Here is a 25498-nt window from a genome sequence, read left to right on the forward strand (position 1 = left end):
GATAATAGTGATCTTTACGGTTTATAAGCTGGAAAGCAAAGAGCTAGACAAACATTTCAAATGTCTGAAGCACAAAGAAAAGCAAAGGAAATTTTACTTGGTCTTAAGCTTATATTTTTTTTAATATCCTAAGACAATGTCGTTAAGTGGAAATAATTGTTTTGATAGTAGAGTTTTGCAGATAATTTACTTCAGTAATGAACAGATATGGCAATGTATGATTCTTACTTCAGATAAACCATGGGTTTTTAAATGATAATGCTGTTTTCTTGGTTGGTTAATGACAACATTGAAATATCAGATGTGTTGTGACTGCCTAATGCTACAGGAAGAGCTCCTGTTTTGTACACCCGATGTGCTTGAAAGCAAGTATGCTTGAAAGCTTAAAGTAATCTAAAATTGTTAAGCATGGGTTTTTTTACAGTGCTACAACTTTAAATGTCTTTTATATATCAGCAAGCCTTTCAGCTGTTCCTCAAACAGCTAGTTGTTTATTACTTTCAGACACCACAGACACAAGCTCCTTTTGGGAAACCTCCAATGCACTTTGGATTTGTATGTAAAAGGGAGGAATGCTGTTTGCAATGTAAAATATCCTATTGATTTTTTTAAACTTGAACATCTGTGCTTTAAGTTTTCTGGGTAAACCTAATATATCTGTCTCTAGTTTCTAATACTCAATATATAATAGTCTTTCTTTGGGAAGGCTGATTTGGCCACAGATTCTCAGTCAAACTTTTATAGCAACCTGTGCCATCCATTCCATATGAACAAAATTATCCGTGAGACTACTTTGCATGGCCAACAAAAACATGGCTTTTACTTATGCGAGTATTAATTCCAATCATCTCTAGATTATGGAAATGAAATGGAGACTGAAGCTTATTTTAGCTGTTAGAAGTGCCTCTCAGAGGAATAGGTGGAAGACTTGTTACTTGAAATGTTTTTTATCAGAACAGAACACAAGTAAATACCCCTGATATTTATTTGTTACTGTTCTCTTTTTTGACAGGAGTGGTCAATGGGTTAATTACAGTGCTGTAGTTTTCAGCCATGGTTCACTGTGTTATGCTTGGCTTGCAGTGGTTGCTGTTTCAGTTGGGAGTTTCTACCTCCCATGTTCATTTTCTCAGCAAGAATTGCAGATGATAGGTAAGTGACAGCACATATTCCCACTGTCATTGCTGACTTTGCAAGCATGCCTGGATTGCTTATGATTCCCATGCCTCATAGGATGGGAGGTTGCAGAGTTCCAGTGGGCTGGGTTGCTCCAGCACATGTTTCTCTCAAGTACTTAGCCAGATTATTTTCCTTTTCTTCCCCTCCCCCCTCCTGCTTATCCCTATCCGTCTTGAGTTGGCCAAGTGACAAGTGTCTTTTAACATTCCGCTCTCCTCTTAAGGTTTCTAGACTACTAGGAAAGAGTATCTTTCAAGGTGTCTTAAACATTTTCACAGGCAAGTGTACAGCACAGTTACTTGATATCTATTATGATTGTCCTATGTGAGTCTGACTTTTATATACTTGGAAACAAGCCATATTCTAAACTGGTACTAAGTGCAGACTGTTCTCTTTCTGAACTGCTGTACGCAGCTCTGCGTGCCTCTATTGGATGATAGATAACTGCAAGCTAGTCTCAGCTGGGTGAAGATGGTACATTGTATTCAACACTTTCGACTGCTACTCCACATATCTGGTGATGATGTGAATGTGATGCCTCACTGTCTGCTTTATGTCACTCTCTGCCTCTCAGAACATGGCCTCTCTCCTCTCCAAGGCAAATGTATCCACAGAAACACAATAATGTGGTCAGCTGCAGCCATGGCTTTTATTAATACTTTGCTTGAAAAAGCATCAAAAGGCTGCAGTGAGACACATGCTCAGTGAGCCTTGTAGGTTTTTGTTTCCACCCATTGTACGTGATGAATTTGTTAGGTAGCTGCCATTTGCAGGCATAATTTCATGGTGCGTTATCTCTGCATAACCAGTCATTCATGAAGAATCCAGAGAATTTGCTCCTACAGGTGACAGAAATGGGAACTATTTGAATTCTTGTTATTGACTGTTAGCTGTTCACTCTTCCTTAGATACTGCTTTGTCTTCTCGACCTTATCACAGATATGTTCACATGTCTGCCACTAAATGCTCCACTAAGAGTTTTGTCGAAACCTTTGCAAGTGATTCAACAGACATTTTAAAGAGCACCTTCCTTGTTTCAAAAGAATAATTTACTTTCAGGGTGACCTAGTTGTTACTGCTAGTGTGTGTGTATGTTTAAAGGGTATAACAGCAGCATTCCTTGCTTCACAGGGTTGCTAGGAAGGAAACCTTATTAGCATTTGGGAGTGGGTGAGATGTTATAGTCATAGAAATCACATGTACACTCAAAGGGTATAAGGGCGGCAGCTCAAATAACTTTCATCTTGGAACGCTGAGGTGATGGGTTTTTTTTCCTATGTATGGTAGTCAGACCTGAAAAGAAGTACTAAGCAAAAAAAAGAAAAGAGAGAAAACAAAGGAAGTATGATAAAACCATTTGGAGAATTGTAAGAGTTTAATTTATGATGAAGGCTGCTTGTAAAAATCATATGATGTCAATAGATGGGCTGCAAGGAAGATCAACCAAACCTTGGAAGGAAGTTCATCAAATACCCTGCAAACGAAGAAATGTTAATGCAATCAGAGAGTAATTTAGAGAAAGGTAATTACAAAATATTTACCAAATATCAGATCAAGTGGTAAAAAAAAAGGCTATGCAGCCCATGAATTACACTTGCATGCTATTTTTATGCATGGAACACATGCATAAAAAAAAAAGCAAGGTTATAAAACGTAGTTACTGCAGATCCTGCTGCATTGAAAAGGGATGCACCTAAGGTGCTATCATTTACCTCTGCCTTCTGAAAAGAGTTCTGTGTAATGAAAGGATGACAGAGGAGTCCTCAAAAGTTTCTATTAACTTAGGCTTATTTCTGGGATTTGCCATAGAAATGCAGCTCTTAATCTTTAAATTCTGTCCTGGAACTACTTATGATGGATTCAAGCTCTGTGAGCTGAAAAATGGATTTTTTTTTAAATCTGAAAAGTATTGTAAAAACGTATTGTGTGATTTTAAAGAACCAGTGCAAACACAGACGAATAGGAAATACTAAGGATTTACAAATACATTAGTGTTGTTAGTTTAAAATTTACTTGATACCCATACCCCTCAAGAGTCACACCCTGATTTCTGGTCGTTGGCAGATTAAAGGATAGGAGCGGACTATTGCAAAGCCTACTGTACAGCCAGTGATACCATGATATCTTCTGTAAAACTTCTATAAAAATGCTAGCGTTTTTAATATGAGCAGTCAAAACCTTAAATTGGAAATTATTTTGCATTACCTGAATTTTACCTCAGCATTCTAGCAATGTTGTGGCCAGCAAGGACATAGTACTGCTCTCGGATCATACTGTTCAAAGAAATCAGCGGGAATGTATCCCACAGGACTCTACCTCAAGCATTCTAACACTGAAATTGTGTTAATGTTAAAAACAAAACAAGAACCTCTGTGGGTTTTAAAAAATGCAAGAAGTTCACAGTTGTACTTTATTTGATTTTTTTTCTTTTCTCCCTGCTCCCCCAATCCTGTTGCATATAGAAGGTCTATACCTTCTAATCTGCAGTGCAGCTTTGCTTCTGACTGCAAATTTCAACTACAGTTGAAAGGTTTGCCTGCTTTTTGTCTCCACATTGTGAGGAAGATCACAGGAAATTATACCAGAAAATCTTGTATCCACCGTATCATTAAACTTCAATTTGTATCCTTTTCCGAACAAAGATGGTGATTATTCTCCTAGGCAAATCTATTTTCAAGTGTGAAATTTAAGGTAATTAAGCAATGGGGGTCCTTTATAAAAGCAGCTGACTGCAGAGTTCACTAAAGCACTGATCTTCAGAAGAAGCTAGTTTGAGAAGCAGGAAAAAATGGTCAAAAATAAGTTGTCCCACAATTCACAGGAAAAGAATCCTGTCCTGGCAAAAGGATCCTTGGTGTGTTCTTAGACAATCTTTGCCAGATAAAGGTCTGAGAAAAGATACATTTGAGCAACTGGTTTATTTACATGAACAGCTCTGATGCTGATGGCCTACAGTAAACGTGTATCTATAAAAGCGTCATAGATAGAACCTATACCTTGCAGCTCTGACACTGACAGCAAGATCACAGATGATCAATTTAGTGATTTGTTTTGCAGCAGTACTGAAGTTTTAAAGTGAACTCCTGACTGTTCATTCACTGTTTATTAGTTAGGCTCTCAGAGCACTGTTTTAGTACATACAATCTAGTCTTTAGAATAAAATTAATCTGGAAGCTCGGATCCAAGTTTTATTTACATTTAATGCAACATTAGGCTCTTGACTGATGTGTGTGTCACCTTCCCACAAGCTCTTTCAGCCTGTACCTAACACAGACATATCATAGAATCATAGAATAACCAGGTTGGAAGAGACCCACCGGATCATCGAGTCCAACCATTCCTATTAAACACTAAACCATGCCCCTTAGCATCAATAGCAAGATCTCAAATAATGCAGATCTCTTTCAACACCCTGGCAAATTTTCTTGCTAGAAGAGCCAAATGCCATGTGCTCATTGGCACTTACTGCTGGTTGTCAGTCCCTAATTCATTCTTGCAACTCTTTTGTCATTCATCAATACTTCTGATTCAAAATCTTGTCCAGTCTTTTGTCTTCAATCTCCCTATATTGAATTCCTTAATTTTCTTAATACTTTTCAAAATTTTCCTTTCTCTCATGTTGCACTATTTTACCATGGTGAGAACTGCATTTTCTGCCTCATGAGTTTCAAGAGGAGAAACTGACATCCTGAGACATCATCATTGATCTATGCGGAGGAAGAACCAGAAGCTGCTTGAAGCAGACAGCAGAACAACTCAGTGGCTCTCCTGAGAGCCTGCCTCTTTCATGACTGCTCTTGGGCATAAGAGGAAGGAATTCTATGTCAAAGTCAAGCGAGTGAAAACAGTGTTCTTGAAGACTTGAAACAATGATTACACTTTGAGCACACTGTTGCAGCCACATACACTGTATAAAGAGCCTAAAGAAACTGTCAGATGGAATCACACTGCCAAGGGGAACTTTCGGATCCTGGGATAACAATAAGGGAAATTTCAAAAGAATGTGCACTGTCCAGAGCTGATTTGACAGCATGGGCTGCTATGCTTTTGAAATCGCTTCCTTCAGGACCTTGAGCTGTGATGGAAATCTTCCCATAGCAGCTCCCTGTTGCACAGCATTTGCCTAGGTACTATGCTATGTGGGATACCTGATCCTGATGCCTAAGTGAGCCAAACACACAGGACACAAAGGTAACTTATCTCTCTACTACTCATGGTCCTGGTTCATAGACTATTTGATCCTCTCATGGGAAAGGGCATTAGAACACCTTGGCTTCTGCCATATTTGTGTTGGGCAAAGGGGACTGATAGGCCATCATGAGGTTGGAAGAGCATTGTCACACCCTGAGTAAGATTTCAGAAAAGAAGTGGGAGCCTGTGTGATAAAAATCAGAACTTTTAATCTCTCCTTTCTTCTATAACTTCCTCCCTGAGGAAATAGCTGCAGGCTCTCATCCCTACCATGTCTACTCCAGCAGCAGAGACAGCATGTTTTCAGTAACTAAGACCTGTGGAACCGGCAGCTATCCCTTAGAAGAAGGGAGAAAAAAACCCCCACTCTTCAGGTTCTGGAAGAAGATATCAAAACTATTAGTTAAGATACTTGAAGGGTCATGCTTTCCTAAGGCTGCTACAGTCTCAGCAGCCTGCACTCAGTTTCATAACCCCAGAGCTTCTTTGCATGGCAGACCACAGGAAAAGCCACTGTAGTAGAAAGGAGTACCAGAAAAAACACTTTGCTTCTGTTTTTCCTCAGAAGACATCTACCAGGATAAGCATGTCTTCACTCTAGATGATCTTCCGATAGGATTAAGTCTACTGCTGCCCACTATGGTGCCTTGTAGTACATACACATTGCCACGCAGATGGCTTGGTCATCACGGTGTTACTTGGAAGCTGTATAAGAACAGGGATAAATGTTAGAAAAAACAGTGATAAATATAAGATGTCTAAGTACCAAGTTTCTATCCACTGCATCTCTCCTATTACACTGAACCAACAGTGGTTCTGAAGCATGTAAATCCATTGCAATTGTTCTTCAGTTAATGTTGAAAGACTATTGGGGTGGGGTGGAATTGTTTTTTTTTAAATTATAGGCCCTGCTTCCTAGATTTATGTGGGACTTGAATTCTGAATTCTTACGTGCCATCCTTTGTAGAGTGTGAAACATCACTTAAACTGGGAACAGTGAGGGAGTATCCTCATGTCCTGTAGTCACGCACCTATTACATTGAGCGCTAGCAGTGAGTACGTATCTATTCAGCAACTGTGTTCCAGACAAATAAGCAGAGAGGGAGGACAAAAGACTTCAATATTTCCTACTTTTTAATGTTTTCTAAGTATGTCACACAATGCAGCACTTAAATGCAAGGGACAGGGAGGACATATGTGCTTTCTGTTTGAGGTACCATGATCTGGAAGGGGTAAATGCGTGACCAGAACATACAGAGGAATGCTCAGCAGTGTGAGCCTTCAAGTAGCAGAGTTATAAGATGGAGTTATCATTTTAAAACAAAACAAAACATTGCTATTTATAACTCTGCTGATAAATGACTTTTTAAAAGGATTCTAAAGCCTCATGGTTCCTTAATACTTGCAATTCTACTCCTCTGCTAAGTTTTTATTTTCTGGATAAATCCTCCCCAATATCAGATGTCTAAAGTAACGTGGTATTAGAAATACGGCTGTGTAACATACTTCTGTACTTGTTCTAGATTTAGCTTTCTGAAATTCTCGTCCATCTAAATCAACTCACCCAAACAATTGCAACAATACAGGATTAATGTTTTGGTGTGGTTAGTATGATTACGTCTATTTAATTAATCTTCTATTAAATGAATGACTCATACTGTATCATAGCTGGACTGCTTTTTAAAAGATTGAACAGAAATGTTTCAGTCTTAGAAGATGGGCCTAAGAACGCAGTTACACTGTCCCTTTGAAGAGTCTGTGTGATTTTTAACGCATGTTTTTAATTCCTAAGTTTGATACAGGCATCTGTATTCATGTCTAAACATTGAAAAATAATTAAATGGAAACACTCTTTTAATACAGATAAATTGTAAAAGTAAGTTAACACAGAAATCGGTGACATGGACCAAAACTCTTATTGTAATTTCCTTTCTATTGAGACGGTTTGCAGCTGCCTTGGGACTTAGACTTAAAATCTGCATCTTTAATCTTTCTTCTCTACAGGGAGAAAGCATAGCCTGTCTCACATCTATATTTGGTGCAGAGTGCATACTTCACTGTGCTAACACACCACATCAGGAAGGAATTTCAAATGCTCCCAAGGAATTCAGTCCTGCTGGCTTTCCTTACATACATGGGTGAGGGAACATACTAATCTTGTGTAATAAACTGTTCTCTTTGCTGCTGCTGCTGTTGGAGCCTGCACAACGGGCTAATGGACTATCTAATGTCTCTTCATTCTCCTGACAGAGCTGAATATGCTGTGCCACCGTTTTCTCTGTTGACAAGCTTGCAATTGGGCTGACTAGTGTGCATGCTACCTGCGAGCAGTTAAAACTGCTTCACTTTTGTATTCATCAGAGTACAGCTCCAGAGGCTGTGCAGCAGTTGTTTTGGACAACCCCCTGTGAGACAGAAATGGTGATCTTCCCTGGGGGTGCTGATGGGGTAAGTCACTCTCCAGCTGATTCTGAGGAAACTGAATTGGTAATAGCCTCCTGGGCATTTCTTCTGTAAACTTAAGAGGACATGCTGGTCTCTTCGCTTGGGATGTCAGAGAGGATGAGATGCGATCACTTTGTGCTTCACACTTGTGTATTATTTTTCCTGTTTTGTTTAATCTTTTCACTTCATTCAACAGTAAAAAAAAAAAAGCATAATTGTGTTTTGCCATGCTATTTACACTTGAATATTCATCAAGTCACTTTTTTCTTCCAGGCTTTCTTGTAGCCGTCACTTTAAGGAAAGGGTATAAATCCAACTTGTGGTTTTATTAGCTGTCACAGCAAAATAAAATTAAAGTTGGAAAGAAAAATAATACCAAGTAATTAATGTGTTTGGATTTGGAGACATCTGCTCAGATGAGTTGGCTTAGAGGTACATCTGTTAAATCAGTCAAAGCTGCCAACGGCTTCAGATTTATAGTGGGGACCTGTGCTCCTGTCTCCCCCTCTTTCTCTTCCTTTCCCTAAGGAGATTTTTCTCTTCTTCCTCTGGTTTAATGTTGTATGAAATTTTCTTGAGCTTGCGTGAGTAAAGAATCTAAAGAATATTTTTTCCACAATGTTACATTTAACGGGGAAAGGAGCTCTTTCTGAAACGTTTTAATGCATTCTCAGAACAATAGTTTTTTTTCTAGTGCAGGGGTCCTTGAGTGGAGATCCCAATATCTTAGTTTTCTTTGCTGCCCATCCTGAGTCATGTGCTAAAATAAAAGGCAATTGTGCACTCTTCAGGAATTTAAGTAGCACGATGACCAGTGAACAAAAATGTAAGCAGTCCTTATGTGTCAGTATTTCTCTCTACCCTGTATACAAGCCAAATAAAGAAAAAGAAGACAATTTTAAATATAAAAGATGTTAGAAAGAATGGTCTTTTTTTATATAACATTTAGATCCTGAGGTTATAAATTTAAAGGCTGTAAGAATGGAGGATGGATTGATACAACACATTAATGTAAGCTCTAAGTTGAATTTGATGGATTTTTTTCTATCATTGAATGAATAATAGGGAATTAGGTACTATTTTGAAAAATGCTAGGTACAAATAGCATGTATACTTTATGGAAATCCTCTAGGATCCAAAAAGAGGGATACAGGGAAGAGAATGCTTTGAGAAGAAAGAGTGAGACATGAAAAATTAAAGGCCAATGAACTGAAATATCTCAGCTGTCATTGCTTCCCATGTGTGTTTACTGTGCGGGTTTTTTAAAGTGTTGCTGCCCTTGGAAGAAAATAAATTGTGATTTTGCTCTTACCATTGTACTGAATTAGCAGTTTCAAACTATGCACTGAATTCTTGATCTCTGATGCATTCTTGGTTTTACAGTTAGCAATATTGGTTTTTATCTTTCATGAAGACATGCTCAGTGTGGTAGGGGATGAACCAGGACAACTTGCTTTTGTTTTTTTCTCTGCTTCATGTACCTGTGATTTTTGGGTAACTTTTTCTGTTCATGCTCTTTTCTTAGGGTGGTATAAAATGTCTTCAGCACTGATGATGAAGGAGCAAGAGTAGATGGGTTTTTGCTAGGATAATGCACAGGAGGAATGGGAAGATACAAGCTATAATGCTTCATTTTACTTGTATCATTTTAAGTAAAATGGATCTGGGAGCTATTAAAACAATAATCCAGGCAGTATGAACCATGATTTGTTCTTATCGTTTGTATTGCTCGGGGAGAATGTGGTGTCTTCTGCACCTCAGGCATTCTTTCACATCTGTCTCCTAGCCCTTTACTGGGACTCCTGTGACTTCTTTTTCCATGGTGGCAAAAATGGCACAATCTCCTTTTTGGAGCCACTAAGGTCCCAACCTCTTTTAGGACTGCATTTTCTCAAGATGGACTCAAAGCTGACAGGTAAATGGCTTCTGCCTGCGCTCCAGCTGGTACCTACCTGAAGTTAATCTCATTTACCCTGGCTGGCCCTTTCCCTCCTTCTTGCAGGCCATAACAATCTTGCTTGTGGGAGCAGGAAGAGTTTCCTCCCCTCTCAGTGCATGTATCCTGGCTCAGTAAGTCTGGCAGCAGAAACACCGCTCTGTTATCATGGGATCAAGGCCTGGCCAGGCCACCTTTCAACCCTGGGTGGTTTAGGGGTGGTGGGGGACAGACATTCCTGGGCTGTGACCTGTGCCCTAGACTCCCAGCCCTGCTGTGAGGGCAGGCATAGCTTGTCCTCTTCCTTGTTCTGCCTCTGGGTGCTGGGAAGTTAATTTGTGCCTGACTCTCAGTTGTCTTGCCTCTGCAGCCCTGAGTAAAAGAATAATGTCTGCAAGTGCAGATATTTTGGCATCCTTGATAGTGTGGTTCTCTGTAAGAAACACTTATCTCTAATTAAGTGTTAAGAAAGAGATGGTGTTATAATTTACCGTTCCCCACAATCCATTCATACACTTTTTGACCTTTGGGAGGTGGAGTGTCTGTTTCCTGCCTTCCTTCCCTGATTGCTACTGCTGCCAGGATGGATTTTAAACATACTTGGGTTTGAGTTTTAGAAATGGCAAAGCCTGATTAGGATTTGTCATCCTAGAAACTTACCCAGCCAGTGAGGGTAAAGAGGAGCCTCTCCCAGGAGAAGTATCTACCTCCCTCTCCACCTTCACCCTTGTATGTGACTTCTATGGCTGGAGTCACTTCTGTATGAACCTGGGGAAACTACTTGCAGACTACTTGCTTTCATACCCTCATGCCATCATTCCTAATGATACCTGATAATGGTGCCTACTCAAAAGGTAAGAAAATAGGAGTCAGCAAACAGCAGCACCCACAGACTTGGAGAAGCGTTAGATCTCTGTCACTCATTCAGGTGGGGCTGCCAAAGGGAAGCAGTATTTATGTACCTTTTTCTGAGCCACACAAGACCTGTCAGTTTAAGGGATGCCTCCCTCCCTTGCTTGTATATTCCTGTTCTCCCAGGCATGAGGCAAGGAAAGAAAAGGAGACTTGTAACATTTACAAACCAGTCAAAGTGAAGGACCTTGTGTCTTTGAGGCTTGCAGGGAGTGAACTTTGTCTCTCCCAGAGGTATTTTCATATTGCACTGGCAGCCCCAAAGCTCTGAACAAAAAGCAACTTATCTCCAAGAAAGATAGGCACTTCTGCTGTGCATAACTGTCAAAACTGTGATTAGCACGCTTCCCTTGCCACACGTAAGAAAAAGCTGCTGATAATACACACCCTATGTTGAAAATTTAATGAGTTTTATCACATTTACCTCTCAAATCCTTTTTACATTCAGTTAGTACAGATAACACCTGACATTATTTACACTAGAGAGACTTGATCTCTTTTGTTGTTTTCTGAGATTGTTTCTCTTGTTCATTTGTTCAGTTTCATTGTTTCTCGTGCACAGTTGGTGAATGCTTGGTTCCTCTTGTTGTTCACACTCTTGCCTTTCACACAGCAGTAGCAAGGGAAAAATATTTCTCTCTACTGACAGAGATAACCTCCTCTTTTCTTGCTTCTAGCAAGATTTTTGGGTTTTTTTTTCTTTCAGACAGGGGAACAGATGACAGATAGGTAAGTAAACAAGACTGAGAAAGGCATGCTTGTTAAATTTTTACTTGGACACAGCTGAAATGGATCATCACGCAGTACCAAAATCCTCAGCTTTTTCTCCTGGGGTTGCGCAGCAACATCTTTTCTGATTCCCTGCTACCTTTTCTTGGCCTGCTACTCTCATATTTCCCTGTCTCTATCTTGTGTGATTAGCAGAAGACAAAGAAATACAATATCTGTGCACTTGTTGTCAACCATTTTTAATCACTTGACTCAGCTGCTGCCAAACTTCCTTATGGTCAACATATTAAGTGTGGTGTTTTTCCGTGATTCCCAGGTGTCAGCTCTATGAAAAATGACTCCTCATTTAACATGAGTGAAAGACATGTCTTTTGTCTGGATACTCTAGTGGCATGATGGATTGGTCCAACTTGTGCCATGCAAAAGGACACTTGAAAAGTGCTTCTGAGAGAACTAAACCTCAAGGACACAATTTGACATAGTACCAACCTCAGGTTTTAACTCCTTTTAGAGGACTAACAAGCTGTTAGGCTGGTTTTATACAACAAATTTTTCCAGCAGTCAGGCCTATTTGTTCTCGATCCTGCCTGAAGGGTAAAAAATTGAAAATAACTTGTCTTCTGGAATGTTTTTTGGCAATCTTGATTATTTAGCAAGTTTAATACAGCAGATCTATCTTCTGCTCAAAGTAAAACACAGTGTTTTTTTCTGTTTCCATTTTGAGTGTTTTTTCCAGGACTTCTACACTCCAGCTTTTGTGCAGCCATTAAATCCTGCCATACCTCTTATATGAATACACACACAAGTCTCATGAATATCTATACAATGTTTCAGTGGTAGGGGTACCTTTGCCTCTCAGAGATATTACAAGGAATTTCAGAAAACTGTGATATTCGTTCCTTTATTGTTAGCCTGAGGGTTCATGGTCCTGTTTTGGTACAAAAGATGGGAATTTTTTTTTTTTTTTTTTTTTTGCCACGCCCATTTAGTGCAGAACAAACCACTGTAATTGGCTTCTGAACACCCCATTTGAAACTCATGATTTGAAGGCAGTGATCGGATTAGAATTATTATTTGCCAACAGTTGAGGGGGGGAAATGAATAGACAGTCAAAAATCCCAGACCTTCTTGCATCTGCTCAAATTCCCTGTACCTACCCTAAATTTATTCCAGCCCAAAATATTTTTTCATTTCCTTCCATATCTTGGTTTCAATGCAGGCGTGTTTGTGCTAGCTTACAATTAGTAAATCCAGTTTATATAAAACTGTATCTAAATGTTAAATGTTTTTAAACAAACCAAGCAAAAGGAGTGTTATATGTGTACTTTATTGGGTGGAATTGTTTCCAGAGTGACCTGCAAACCTAAACACCAGTGTCACTTTCTCAGCTGTTCTGTAGAAGGAAACCTAGCAGCTGTTGTTCTATACTATTAGCTACTTGTGGCATACTCTGGCCTTTTGGAAATAGAATTAATATTCCAAATCAATATTGTGATTGAAGTATGCTCATCTATTTCGCTGTTGCAAATACAAGTCTACGCAATTATTAGAGAGGTTTTCCTTATGCTTATTTAGAACAAAATGAAGACTATTGACGCAACCTATACTTAAAACGAAAACCAGCTAAATTACCTTAATATTGGTCAGGAAAAAAATGCTCCTTATGAATTCACATTAAGTACTTGATTTCCTTCACTGATTGCCATGGTCTCTATACTTTTAAATCTTTCTGGATTAAAAATTCCCTGTCTGTTTTAATTCAACCTTTGACTTATACACACGTGTTCATTCTTCTTAAATACTTTGACTCAGCAGAATAATTATGTTGAGCAAATATATTCAGTGTGTAGTAAATGAGAAAATATTGTATTTGTAGAATGTGAAAACATAGGATGCATAATTGCATGTTTTGAAACTTTAAAACACTGGGTGTATCTGTATAGACTCAATAGTAATGTTTTCTAGCTGTTTTAATTTGAATTGTTTTTTCCTTTGCTTAGGCAGTGTCAGGTGGTGTTCATGGAAGAAGACCTTCACACATCAAATGGTGACAAAAAAGATCCAGCAGCTAACTGTTACCAAAATAGGGGTGTGTGAAATCTCTCTCAAGAACGATAAACTCCATTGAGCTGCCTATTTTTAACCTCCAGTTCTTTCCTTTGGGCAGACTAATCAGCGCTAAACGAGCTGTTTCACTGAATGAATGCAAGCAACTCTGTTGCTTTCTGAAATGAGCAGTGGACCTTGCAAGAGCATTTCAAATCTGCTTTAATACATGAAGTCCTGTTTTGAAACACCATGTCAAATGAAGCCAGTTTGGAGCAGAAACCATCCACAACAACGATCAGTTCAGTTGCCGTTCAGGCGGGAGATGCCAGTATTGTTATAGCTGTGCTTAAGGTAAGGCAGCTACTGCTCCCATGTCTGTTCTTGGCCTTCTGCTACTCAATGATTACTGCCTTTAAATGCTTTGTGGAAATGAATGCATAGCGCATAAGTCAAGGTCGTTTAATAAGCTAATATCTAACAGAGCTTCCTTAGAAAGTAACACTTGTTTCTGTTCACAATTTGCCTTTGTGTTTGTTGTGGGGGTTTTTTGTTTATCTTTTTAACAGAATAAACAATTTGGCCAAAATATGTAGGGTCTTAGAGGCAAGGAACGCCTCTTACTCTGTTTAAAAAGGGATAAATAAAGTGTGTTGTGGAAATATTTAAAGAAAGTATGCTACATTTAATCCTTTAATCATAACCGAGACTCCTGAAGAGTTATTTTTAAATCATATTCAGCAAGAAGTTAACATAAGAAGTGGTCTACCAATTCTATAAATGCAGATTGTGTGTCTTTTTTTAAGTATTTTCAGGGGGGGACACATGACCCTAAACCTGATAAGAAGTTGCTATTTTTGAAAGTTGTGAACTCTTATTCCCTTGCATTTTGGTAGAAGCCTTTGTGTGTGTATATAGTTGTGCTTATAAATACCTAAAGGCCTGTTCTGTAAGCTGGAATCCATATCCAAAATTTGACATGGGAAGTAAAGCTGGATACCTAGCTACTGATTTCCAGCTGGAATTTATTGGCAGTTTGAGTCATTATTCACTAGACAGCTTGAAAACATGCTAGCCTGTGCCACTAGATTTTGTCTGTAATGCAGAATTAGGTGATAATGAGTTGGGCTGTCACCAAACTAGGGTGATTGTTCAGGACCTCAGTTGCGCTGGTGAGAAGATACTTTCCTATCAGTTCTCACCCTTCCTGGGAGAGTGTCTGCTGCCACAGAGGGACAATTTTATTGCAAAGAGGCTTAAGTTTAGGGTGGAGACATTTATTTTTCCCCTGAGTGCTGTAGGAATGACATCTAGTGATATCAGTGCTCTCTTCCTTATCACCTTCCTCTCTGAGCTATACTTCTCAGACTATAGCAGCTTTGTAACATGGTGAGGAAAGAAAAGGCCGTGCTTTGGGTTGCTGTCAAACTTCCTTTCTTTGTGTGTCCTCAAAGACATGCTGGGAGATGGCTTTTTAGGTTCCTGTTCCAAAGGGTATAAATTGTCCCTGCTGTTGTGCAATCTCTCTGTATTCAGTATACTGGTATGTTTGATCTGTATGGTAGAAATAAGCATTGGGGTTAAGGCTTTTTGCATCTGCTGTAATATATTTGTACCTTCTACCCACAGCCCCACCCACCAAGACATCTTAACTGTCTAAGCAATCTTCAGCTGAAAGGGGAGATGAGTTTGAGAGAGCTTTATGGCTCATTGTGATAATCTTACTCTTGACAGGCAAAACCAAAATTGCAGTGGCTATTGGATAAGACTAGAGTCAGGGATTTTGACACCTGTTTCAAATGAAGTGAAGTTTGTATTGTTTCCTCTTGTGTCTTCATTCTGCAATTGAAAATATGCCTGTGGGTCCCCATGCTCCTATGACCATGGAAAGTATGTGTGAACTCTGAGAGTCTGGAAGGAAAGCTTGTGTTTTCTGAAGGTTGTAATTCTTTAATATTTCAGTGTGGAAAATGGGTGAAGCTTCAGCTGGTTGAATCAACACCAAATTTATTAGAAATTGGCAGCAATCAAGATGAGACTAAAAAACTACTGCAAGATCATGAATTCCTCCTAGTTAAACTTAAGGTAAGATGTGTTGAAGCTACATAAAAATACATCTAACCATTATAGTTCAGGTAAAGCCGTTGACATAGCTACCTAATTCCACAGAGAAAAATATACATTAAACCTTTGTAAGTGTTACAGATCATAGTTAGGCCTCAGTGCTGGAAAAATATGCTGTGTTAATTACTGCTTTCTTACAATAACAGTTGTACTGTCCTTCATTAAAAAGAAGGGAGGTTGGAATCCATAGGTATTTTAATTTTAGAGCTAGAAATGGTTTAAAAGTAGAAAACAGTGTAATTTTAAGTGTCTTCACTTGGATCCCTAGGAAATGGATACAGTTGTATCTGCATACAATTGTATTTTGTGGAATTTTTCAGTCAATTCATTTCCAATTACAACAGTGAGGCAGCTTTGAATTTCTCTTTTATTTTGTATTACAAAAAATGCAAAATACATGATGTTTACTGACAGATATCAATAATCAATTCCTGAACCAGCAATGCTTTGAATGTGAACCTAGTCCTGCTTTAGGGAAGAATTAGATGGTTAATACTAAACATTGTAATGCTGACTACTCATAGCCCAGAAGATTAATGAAATTTGTTTAGCAACAGTGATTTAAGAGGTAAACTGGAGTTCAGTTTCTTAGTTTTGTTAGATGATGCCTAACTGATCAGGAAAACTTGTCATTTGTTCTAGGCAATCTTGTAGATATGTTTTACTTTGGACATAAATTTGGTGTTTCTAAGTGTTAAAGAATTACGTATTCTTTTGTAACTGATGAATTCGTTTGACAGGTCTAGATGCTGCCAACACTTATGTGTACTCCTTGTTGCAGAGTCCATTAACTGAAATAAAATGTTTCGTTTGAACGTGGTTAAGAATTAAACATAAAGGTTTTCACATTTAGAATCATAGCCCTTTCTCTTTGTGATTTGACCCTTCAGTACTCTCAACTAATATGTTCTGTTTCTAAACTAAATTTATTATTTTTCTCTTTTGCTAAATTAGGACGTATCAGCAGCAACATTTTTGTTGAAAATATCAGCTTCTGTGATTTCATGCAAGTCTCCTTCCCAACATTTTCTTCATCCTTATTTAGATAACCTTCAACAGTATTATATGTTCTGGAGATAGAAATATATGTATATATTTTGATATCTCATTCTTTTAATTTCATAAAAATGTGAGACAAATCAAACCCAGAAAACTTCAGAGACAAAGCTTCCAGGAAATAAAATTATATTGGTTACAATATGGATGCACATTTTTCTGCCTTTTTCTGTTCCCTGTGATACAGAAGCCCTATCTGGAGATGACATGCTTAGTGTTTGAATCCCCTGATATTTATGCTTTCTGGATCATAAAAAAAAAAAAAAGTCTGTGTTGTGCATGTGTTGCCATGCTTTTGGATATGACTATGTTAAAATCTCCACTACAACAAACAGTGGCATTCTTGATTTGCTTCCAATGTTCTGGTTTTTATTGTGAAAGTCTGTGACAGAACAACTGAAAAACAGAAATAAATCTAGCCTATAAACTTAAGCTTAAAACCAACACTGATATTAGTTGGTCTCATGAACCTCACAATTGCTCCTAATTATTTTATTTACTTCAACTCACAGAGCATAGATTGCCAAATATTAATTTATATGCTAATATCCAAGAAAAACAATTAAGAAAATCTCATTCTTCAAAAAGATATAATAAAATATTGTCATTTTTTGCATTAGATATTTTTTTAAATAAGCCTTTCAGTTATTTCAAGTAAAGATATTGTCATAATGCTTATTTTTCACTACCGTACATTTGTTATAGACGAAATTACTTGTTAACATCTTCTGAATTATTTACAATTAATTATTGAGGTGTCCAACAATTAGAAACAAAGTTTAGCTGCATTTTCATCATAAAACAGAGCTGATTTTCACAAGTGACTTGGAAAAGAACCTAAAACAAAACACAAAAACACAGAAAGAAAAAGGCAAGATTTAATAAATATTTTTCAATGTTAGTTCAGGATGCTCACCAGTTTCAGTAACTACTTAAACAAAATTCCCACTGAAATAGTACTTGTCTCAAAGTAGTTTTATGACTGCTTTCTGGGCTCCAAGTTAGTAACTATTTGAGTTCTATAATTACATACTACCTATAAACGAAGATTAATTTTAGCAGCATCTCAGTGAGGAGGATAGTCTACACCTCCAAACCTTCTGAAGATACAATAGTCACTAAGAATCTGAAGCTGGAGCTTTGTGCTATGTAAATATGAGCTAATGTGGGAAATAATAGTAGTAAAAAAAAAAAAAACCAAAACCAAAAAACTATTAGAGGAAATAGAGGGAAAGAAGAAGGAAAGAAACCACTGAGCATGATCAGGGTTTAAAGATAAAACAAGTGTAATTCCATAATTATGAGAGGAAGATATGATCTAGTCAGCTGTGCATGTGAGTCTTGACAAGAACAAACTGCTTTTCAGGAAATAATAACGATAAACAGAAAGAGAAAGAATTGGGAAAAGGAACAAAAAAGCAGATATACAGATCTGATGAGAATATCCCTCGTATTGAAATACTTCACTTCTAAGATCTTGATTGTACTGTAGGTAATAATTTAAATCTGTTTTTCATGTTTACATAAACTAGAGAAGAGCATGAATTTTAGTGATGAATGTGATTCAGGAGCTGTTGTCTGTTTAAGAAAAATATTAAGCAGTATTTCAGAGGCAAAATCATATTTTATGATGACTGGATTCATGAAGCAAAAGTTAAATTTTACTGACATGCAATTTTTAGTGGGGTTTTTTTTGAGATGTATATCAGTAAAGATGCTCAGGAAAATTGTCTAACAGGCAAAATGACAATTGTTTTGATACCATATTAGGTTTTTATAGTATTGCAGGAAGCAATACTTTAAAAAATTTAAAATACAGACCTGTTTTAAATATGAATCATTTTCAATAAAAATTGAAAAAAAAATTAATATTAAGTTGCATTTCAAAATTTCCGTGCATCAGTTATAAAAACTTAAAGGCTACTACACTTGAGCAATTTTCTAATTATTTTTTGTAACTTTATGCCCACTGCTTTTGAATTTGATTAACTATGGCCATTTAGTTTGATTTAATTTTAACATTTTCTTTGGTTGGTTTTGAATTCATCACACATTGGTAGGACATCACCTTTCCCAGAGTATGTGGGAATCTTTTGAATTTTCTCAGCAGGGACTATCAAAATGGGCCTTCTAAAGCACACACACAGCTAAAAGTTATCTTTAGTCCTCTTTCCTTAAAATAGCTCATCAAAGGGCAACATAAATTCCATCTACCAGCTGCTGGGGAATTGTTGGAGGTGTTAGGAGAGTGTCTTTTGTGTTTTGTTTGTTTTTTTTTTTTAAAGTGCTGGTTGTGGTCCAACACAAAATGAATTTTGTGTTTCTTTGAACCAGTGAATAAATTTTCAGTAAAACTTTAGATAAAATAAATAAACTTAAGTATTAAGTAGATCACATGCAAAATATATCCTTCAAGCCTACTCTAGCCTCTTTGGAAGTCAGAGGGGAGAACAAAAGATCTAACACGTTATTGATTTCCTTGCACCCCAAAGATCAATTTTTATGCTTTGGAGTGCAAATAAACTCATTAAATATTAGGATGTAGATGTGGGAGAGTGGATTTGCATATGCTAGTAAACATTTTTATTTGTTTATGTTCTGCAAAATAAAAATACTGCACATAGGTCTGAGAAAAGCCTGTAAGGACCATGGAGCTATATTTGCAAATAGTGATTTTCAGCTAACCATTGACCAAGGTCCAAATTAGAGGTTTCTGTGAACTGTTACAATAATTATGATGGGAACCTCTTGTCGGGTTTTGGTTTTGTTTTTGTTTTGTTTGTTTTGGTTTTCTTTTTAAAGTAATTTTTATTCATTAATTCAATCAGCTAGAATAAACTATGTTGAACTCAAAGTTCTTGGAGATACAGCACCCCATGATGGTTTGTTAATTTGAGAGACTCACTAACTATTCTAATAAATGTCTCCAAGCATTTGTTAGAAAAATGATTATTTGTACAGTCTGCTACAAGCAATTCATAAAAGAGATGCCCAGATACAACCTTGCATGAACTCCCCAAAATAACTTTGCCATTGTTTTAGTGCTGTTTTGGGGCTGCCAATGCAAGGAGGCGGTGGCAGTGCTTTATTCTGCCTGTTCATCCAGTACTTGACGCTTTTTTGAAGCTGCTGAAAGTCAGATCTACTTTAAAGTTTTGCTCTCTCAAGAAAAGCAGTTTTCTTTGGCCAGGATGGGTGCAATGCTGCTCACAGCTCACCTTTTTTAGTATGTAGGAAAACTTACTGGTTTTAGAGAAACAGCTAGTTATTTTTAAATAGTTGCTAGATGAAACTACATTAAAATATGAATCAATTGAGCATTTCTAGTTTAACTGAAAGACAGGATTTTCATATAGCAAAAAAAAGAAACCAAAGCCTTTAATGATTATGTAAAATTACAAAGTAACAGAAATAAACCTTAAAAATTGTTTATTGAATGTTTATTTATTTATTTTCCCCCAGCTTTACTTTTGCTTTGACAAGCTTTAAGTGTTTCTTAAAGATGATGTGCAAAGGTAAAAGCAAAGTAGTTCCTTGGCCCCAGAGCCAAGAAAGCAAGTTTTATTCTCTTCTTTGAATAATATATGCTGTCAGAAAAACATATCATCAGCTGTGGAATGAGCATAGATTTAGTAAGAACTGCATTGTAACTCTATTTCCTGAACTATATATATATCTACATATATATATATATAAAAATTTAATTTTAAAAATTAAAAATTATGAATTAAAATTCAAATTGCACTGAAAATGTAAATAAGGAAATTCATTTACTTTTAAACAGAGCAGGATTAGATCAAATAAGTATATTAATCATTTTAGATTTATATGCTACAATTGTACTTTTCTAACTCTGCCAGTTACTTTAGATATTCTCGTATAGTTGCACATAAATGATTGAGAGTAATGAACATTTTTTCAAGTTTGAGGCAATGCCAAAACTCTAATTGGATTCAGTACTTAATTTCTTCTGTATATAAGTGAATTAAGTTGGGACTGTGAAACTATTCGACCAGAAACTATAAGGTAAGTGAACAATTAGTAGGTGTCTGAAGAAGTTTTACTGTACTGTGTAAAGAAAAACTTCTGGATACTTTGCTAAATATGGATAAAATAGTAATTAGGTTAATAGAAACCTGTGTTGTTTCTATTTTGAATATTATATTCCAAGTTTTGACAGCAGGTCTATCTTTAAATCAACTAGATCAGACATAACTAACAGAGTAGTAGCAGTAGTATTAATCACAATTACCTGCCATTTCCTCTATTATCATCTGCCAAACTTTATTTGTATATCTTTAAAAACATTTCTAGGAATCATTCTATGCCCATCAAGAACAGGGGTTGTTCATTTGCAGCTGTGCATTTCTTGTGCTCAAAGCCCTATAATGCTTAGTTAAGTTCCAAGCATCTTTGTGGCAAGAAGTGGCAAGTTACAATAGGATTGTTTTCAGATCTTTTTTGAGGTGCACTGCATTAAAGGATTTACAGTGCAGATGGCAGAAATGCTTGGTCCCAATTTTAGTGAAGATACAATCTCAGTGCAAGTGGCAAAACCAGCTTGAGAAGTAAATACTGTGCTAGCACTGAGTTCAAGGGTACTGACACTGCACTGCACTGAATGAGTGACTTAAAATTTACCTTAGGCATGTCTTCACCAGCTGCACTCAAAACCAGATACCACTGTGTAGACTTACCTGTCGCACCATTTTCTCAGAAACTGTTGGCACTGCAGATAAGCATGCTCAAATTGGTAAGGACAGGAGACATGATTGAGCAAAACTATGGAGACAGCAAAGAAACAAAGGATAAACAGCTTTTTCAGTAATAACTCTCTGAGGTCTCTGTGCTCCAGACTTTGAGGTCCCTTCCAACCCAAACCACTCTATTAATCTACCTTTCTGTCCTCAACTGCCAAAGGACTGCTTCAAGAAACAGTCTCATGGTTTCCCTCTTCACTACAGCCACGCTTTGCAACCTGGAAGTAAACTTGAGGCTTTCAGGGACTCGAGCTCTCTGCAAGCCTCATGAAGTAGCTGGAAAGTGAGGGGACAAGAATCTCACCCATGGTATTAGTTGTTAGTACTATGAGTTTTCTTTATCCCTTGCCTGCTGAGGGAGCTACCCAGGGAAGCAAGTAGCCTCACCAGTTTCCAGTCTTCTCACCAAATTTTAGAACAATCCAAATGATGAGAATTTTAACACTGCATAAAAGTGAGTTGACAGTTAGTAGTTAAACTCTGACACAAACTTACACTTCCTACTAAAAGATCATAAAACTGAATCAAAATCAAAAGCCCATGTGGAGGTAATTTGTTGTAGAGCACATGGACCTAAATTCTAGGTTTATTTTAAAAGAAAACTTACAACATAACAGCTATTTCCTGGTGTTGGATGATAAATGACAAGAATGGAGAAAGACACAGTCTGTGCCTGAAATCTTTGTTTGTTGTTTTGTTTTTGCTTTCATGGTTGCTTCATATGTCTTCATTTATCAATAGTTAAGTAATTGAAAATATTAGTTAAATCCATAAACCTTATTTGTTTTCTGTTTTCATAGCTTTTTAAAAATGTGTACCTTATTTCCTGGTTGATGATTCTTATAGAATATTCTTTCTCTAAATGTAAAATAGTGTTAGTGTTGAATCTGTCTTGAGTGCTATCACTTTGAGTAGGTTGAGCTATTAGGAAAGAGTGAAACATTCTTCTGTGTTGTAGACAGGCAGAGCTTTAGGCATTTCCTGTTATGTTATCACATGTAGTTAGAAAATATTGATTATTTTGATGAAACTGGACAAAGAACAAAGCAGTATCACATGGAAAATTAGTAATAAATTCCTCTATTCTGTCTTTGAAAAGCTAGTAAAATTTTCATTGATTATGTCTTCATAGTAACAAAAACATTGGTTTATACTGTGATTTTATTAAGTGAGCCTTTTAAAATCTTGCAAGCAGCCTGACTGTGTTTTCAAAATAGATTTTGATAATACATAACTAGGTCTGTTTTGGAAATATATAAATCTCATCCTACCTTTATGTTGTCTGTGAAATGTAATGAATGACAACATAAACAATCAGCATTAGAAATGAATTGGAAGACTAAAATATATTTATTGAATGTACAGACTATTTGAAGAGCAGCATATTACAGTTGTGTGTTCATTTACCTACTGGAAAATAGCTTCAATTAAAGATATTGTTCATTAGTTTTCCCTGCGCAAAAGCTTAGAAACTAATTTAGTGGCATAATTAGTAAGATGAGAACAAAATAGCACATAACTACCAGTTTTACTGGAATTACATAATACAATAGAAATGTGACTGCATTTTTAATGCAGTTTTGCCTTTGATGTGCTTGATCTATTTTTATTGTGAAAATCCTGTGTGTCTGAAGCTGGCCAACAAGGAAAAATTGGAAAATAGAGGATGGAGCCTGAAAAGATGAAGTAACTTCTTTCTTCCTGTTAGTATTGTATTGACCATTGGAGATTTCAAGACTTTTCTTGAAATGCAGTGCTCTCAAACAACTGAAAAATGTAGACAAACATGTGCCTAGTCATGCAGCCATCATCATGCCTGTAGGTTGCCTCTGAAGTCAATTACCAGTGGAAAATAAACCCCAAACCTTGATTGTTTTCAGTCAACCATAATCTGTTTCCTAACAGAGGAGGGAATAATATATATTACAGTTCAGCTAATTTTCCGGTTTCTTGATAAATACCAGGGAAAATTACCTGAAACTTTTTGTAACCTTTAACTCAAAACAATGACTGCTAGCATATTAAATCTCCAGATTTGTTTTCTAGCTATCACTTAGCCTTAATGCAAGCTTTTTATTTCAACACAATGATTTTGACTGAACACTTAGAATTCTGATGTCATTTTATGGAATATCTATTTCAGGTATCTCATAACTTCATCCTCCACTAAAAGCGAATATTCCTTACAGGATTATTTCTCCAATAATAAGACATAGCCTCCTTATGCTGAACTGCCAAAAGGTGTCTGGAAGAAGTGTCGTGATTAGGAAACCCAACAAATAAAGGAAAGTGGACATGATGAATGGAGTCATCACAGCTGTATTTTCTGTGGTTTTGGTTTTTAGCTTACAACAGTTGCTTTTTCAAAGGAAGTCAAACTTATCTGCTAAAAGCAAACGCTGTTCATAAAGAAATTTGAAAATCCTTTTACATTAAAGTATTGGTAAAGCATTTTCACCTATATCTAGTAGACACTCTGAAGGATGTCTACATGAACCTAATCCTACCCTGCCATCACAAGGAGCACACAAGATACACATCCTTGTGTATTTGATTCATTCACCTTCTATCATGTTATTTCTTGTATTCTACACTTTGTCCTTAAAGCTTCCACAAGACTTTCATAAGATCTTTTCTTCTAGGTGCTAGGAAACACAACAAACTTCCTTAGATTTGTTAACCAGAGTTAGCACTTGGCAGTTAGTACTTGGAGTTTAGCCCTTTTTTGAGGCTAAACAAAGATCCAAGGCTTTATTCAGCTCTGAAGGGATTGCACACATATTTGGGAAAGCCAGTATTACATGATCAATGTAATTTTTATAGCTTTGACAGTATAAAAATAATTGAGAATTAGTGATACAAAGGACAATAATGATTAGCATTCTGACTGGTGCATGTAGGACTAAAAAATACCTGCAACAATACTTAGTTACCTTGTCAGCTAGATAAAGGTTCTTGAATAAATGTTGACTGGAGTACTCTGGATTGGATTCCCAAGGCAAGACAGTTTTCTTGATCTGATTCTTATTATGTTACAATGGAGACGTAACTATTGTTAGCAACTTTTTTATATCAAATTAACAGTATCTACTTCATGCAAATGACCTCATTTAAAGTCAAAACATCATCTAAAATAAATTTTAATTAGATTTTTACCTTAATAGGTAGCATTTGGGGGATTTGAGCTTTTCTTCTCATATTATGAGGCAATCAGGATAGGGAGGCAACAGAACAAAAAGAATTTGTTTTACAGGAGGTTTAGAAAGCAGCAGTTCCTATTCCTGGTATTCAGAAAATAAAATGGAGTGTGTTTTGTTCTCTAGAATACTGGCTTTTGTTCAGATGCTGGTTTTGATGGGTTTGTCACCAAACAATAAGCAAGCATTCATGTTGTTGATAATGACTTTACTACATACTGTAGAAAAAGGTGGGTTTGCTGGAGGTCCTTCTATGCCTATAATTTTACCACTCTTTGTTTTCATAGTTGTCTGTCTGTAAAGTTAAGTTAAACTAATCTCATTCTATTTTCCTCAAAGAAAGAATAAAATATCCATAGTTTATTATATTGTTCTCACAGCACTTATTTTTGGAGAGAACTGAGGAGTCTCTTCAGTTCAAGCTGACATCTTTATCTAGTATACAAGGACTAGGTAGGACTGGAGGTTGTGATTCTGTGTTTAGAACAATAAAGCCTTCTGCAAATTCCTCTTTTCAGTTGGATCTGTCAGGAAAATTTCAAGTTTTCAAATTCTTTGGCCTTTATTAAAGTCTGTGTCATAAGGATGCGTTATCAGAGATTTTAATTTGTCTAGTACAGATTTCTTTTCCAATTACCCTTTCATCTGATAGCACCAGTAATAGCAGCAGAGATTGGCACTTTATTAACTTATGCTCGTAATAAAACTCAAGATCAGGGGCAGGGAAGAAAAGAAGATAGAGCAAATGCTAATCAATTTTTTTGAAACACTGAACACTTTTAACAGAAGCTGGAAATGGCTCAGCAGTTATCTTTCTCATGGTGAGATTAGTAAAGGGAATGAAACACGGTAGAACAATTTTCTTTATTGTAAAGTATTATGATTTGGTTGCCAGCTTGAGCAATGCAGTAAGATGAACTTAA

The 25498-nt window shown here is 36.8% G+C and overlaps 1 protein-coding gene across 6 annotated transcripts in view; it reads left to right on the forward strand.

Moving 5' to 3' along the window:
• The first annotated feature begins 7410 nt into the window (after positions 1–7410).
• Positions 7411–25498, forward strand: part of CCDC141 (coiled-coil domain containing 141) — a 75577-nt gene continuing 57489 nt past the window's right edge. For 3 of the 6 annotated variants that reach the window (XM_069861022.1, XM_069861027.1, XM_069861026.1), the window contains exons 1-3: positions 7544–7818; positions 13393–13792; positions 15401–15523. In XM_069861022.1, coding sequence (XP_069717123.1) covers positions 13691–13792; positions 15401–15523 — 225 coding nt within the window. In that variant the 5' untranslated portion in view covers positions 7544–7818; positions 13393–13690. Of the gene's footprint in view, positions 7509–7543; positions 7819–13392; positions 13793–15400; positions 15524–25498 lie in introns of those variants that run through there. The other 3 variants (XM_069861023.1, XM_069861024.1, XM_069861025.1) reach the window with 3 other exon arrangements.

This window comes from Phaenicophaeus curvirostris, chromosome 7 (genome assembly GCF_032191515.1).
Source record: "Phaenicophaeus curvirostris isolate KB17595 chromosome 7, BPBGC_Pcur_1.0, whole genome shotgun sequence".
Taxonomy (NCBI): Eukaryota; Metazoa; Chordata; class Aves; order Cuculiformes; family Cuculidae; genus Phaenicophaeus; species Phaenicophaeus curvirostris.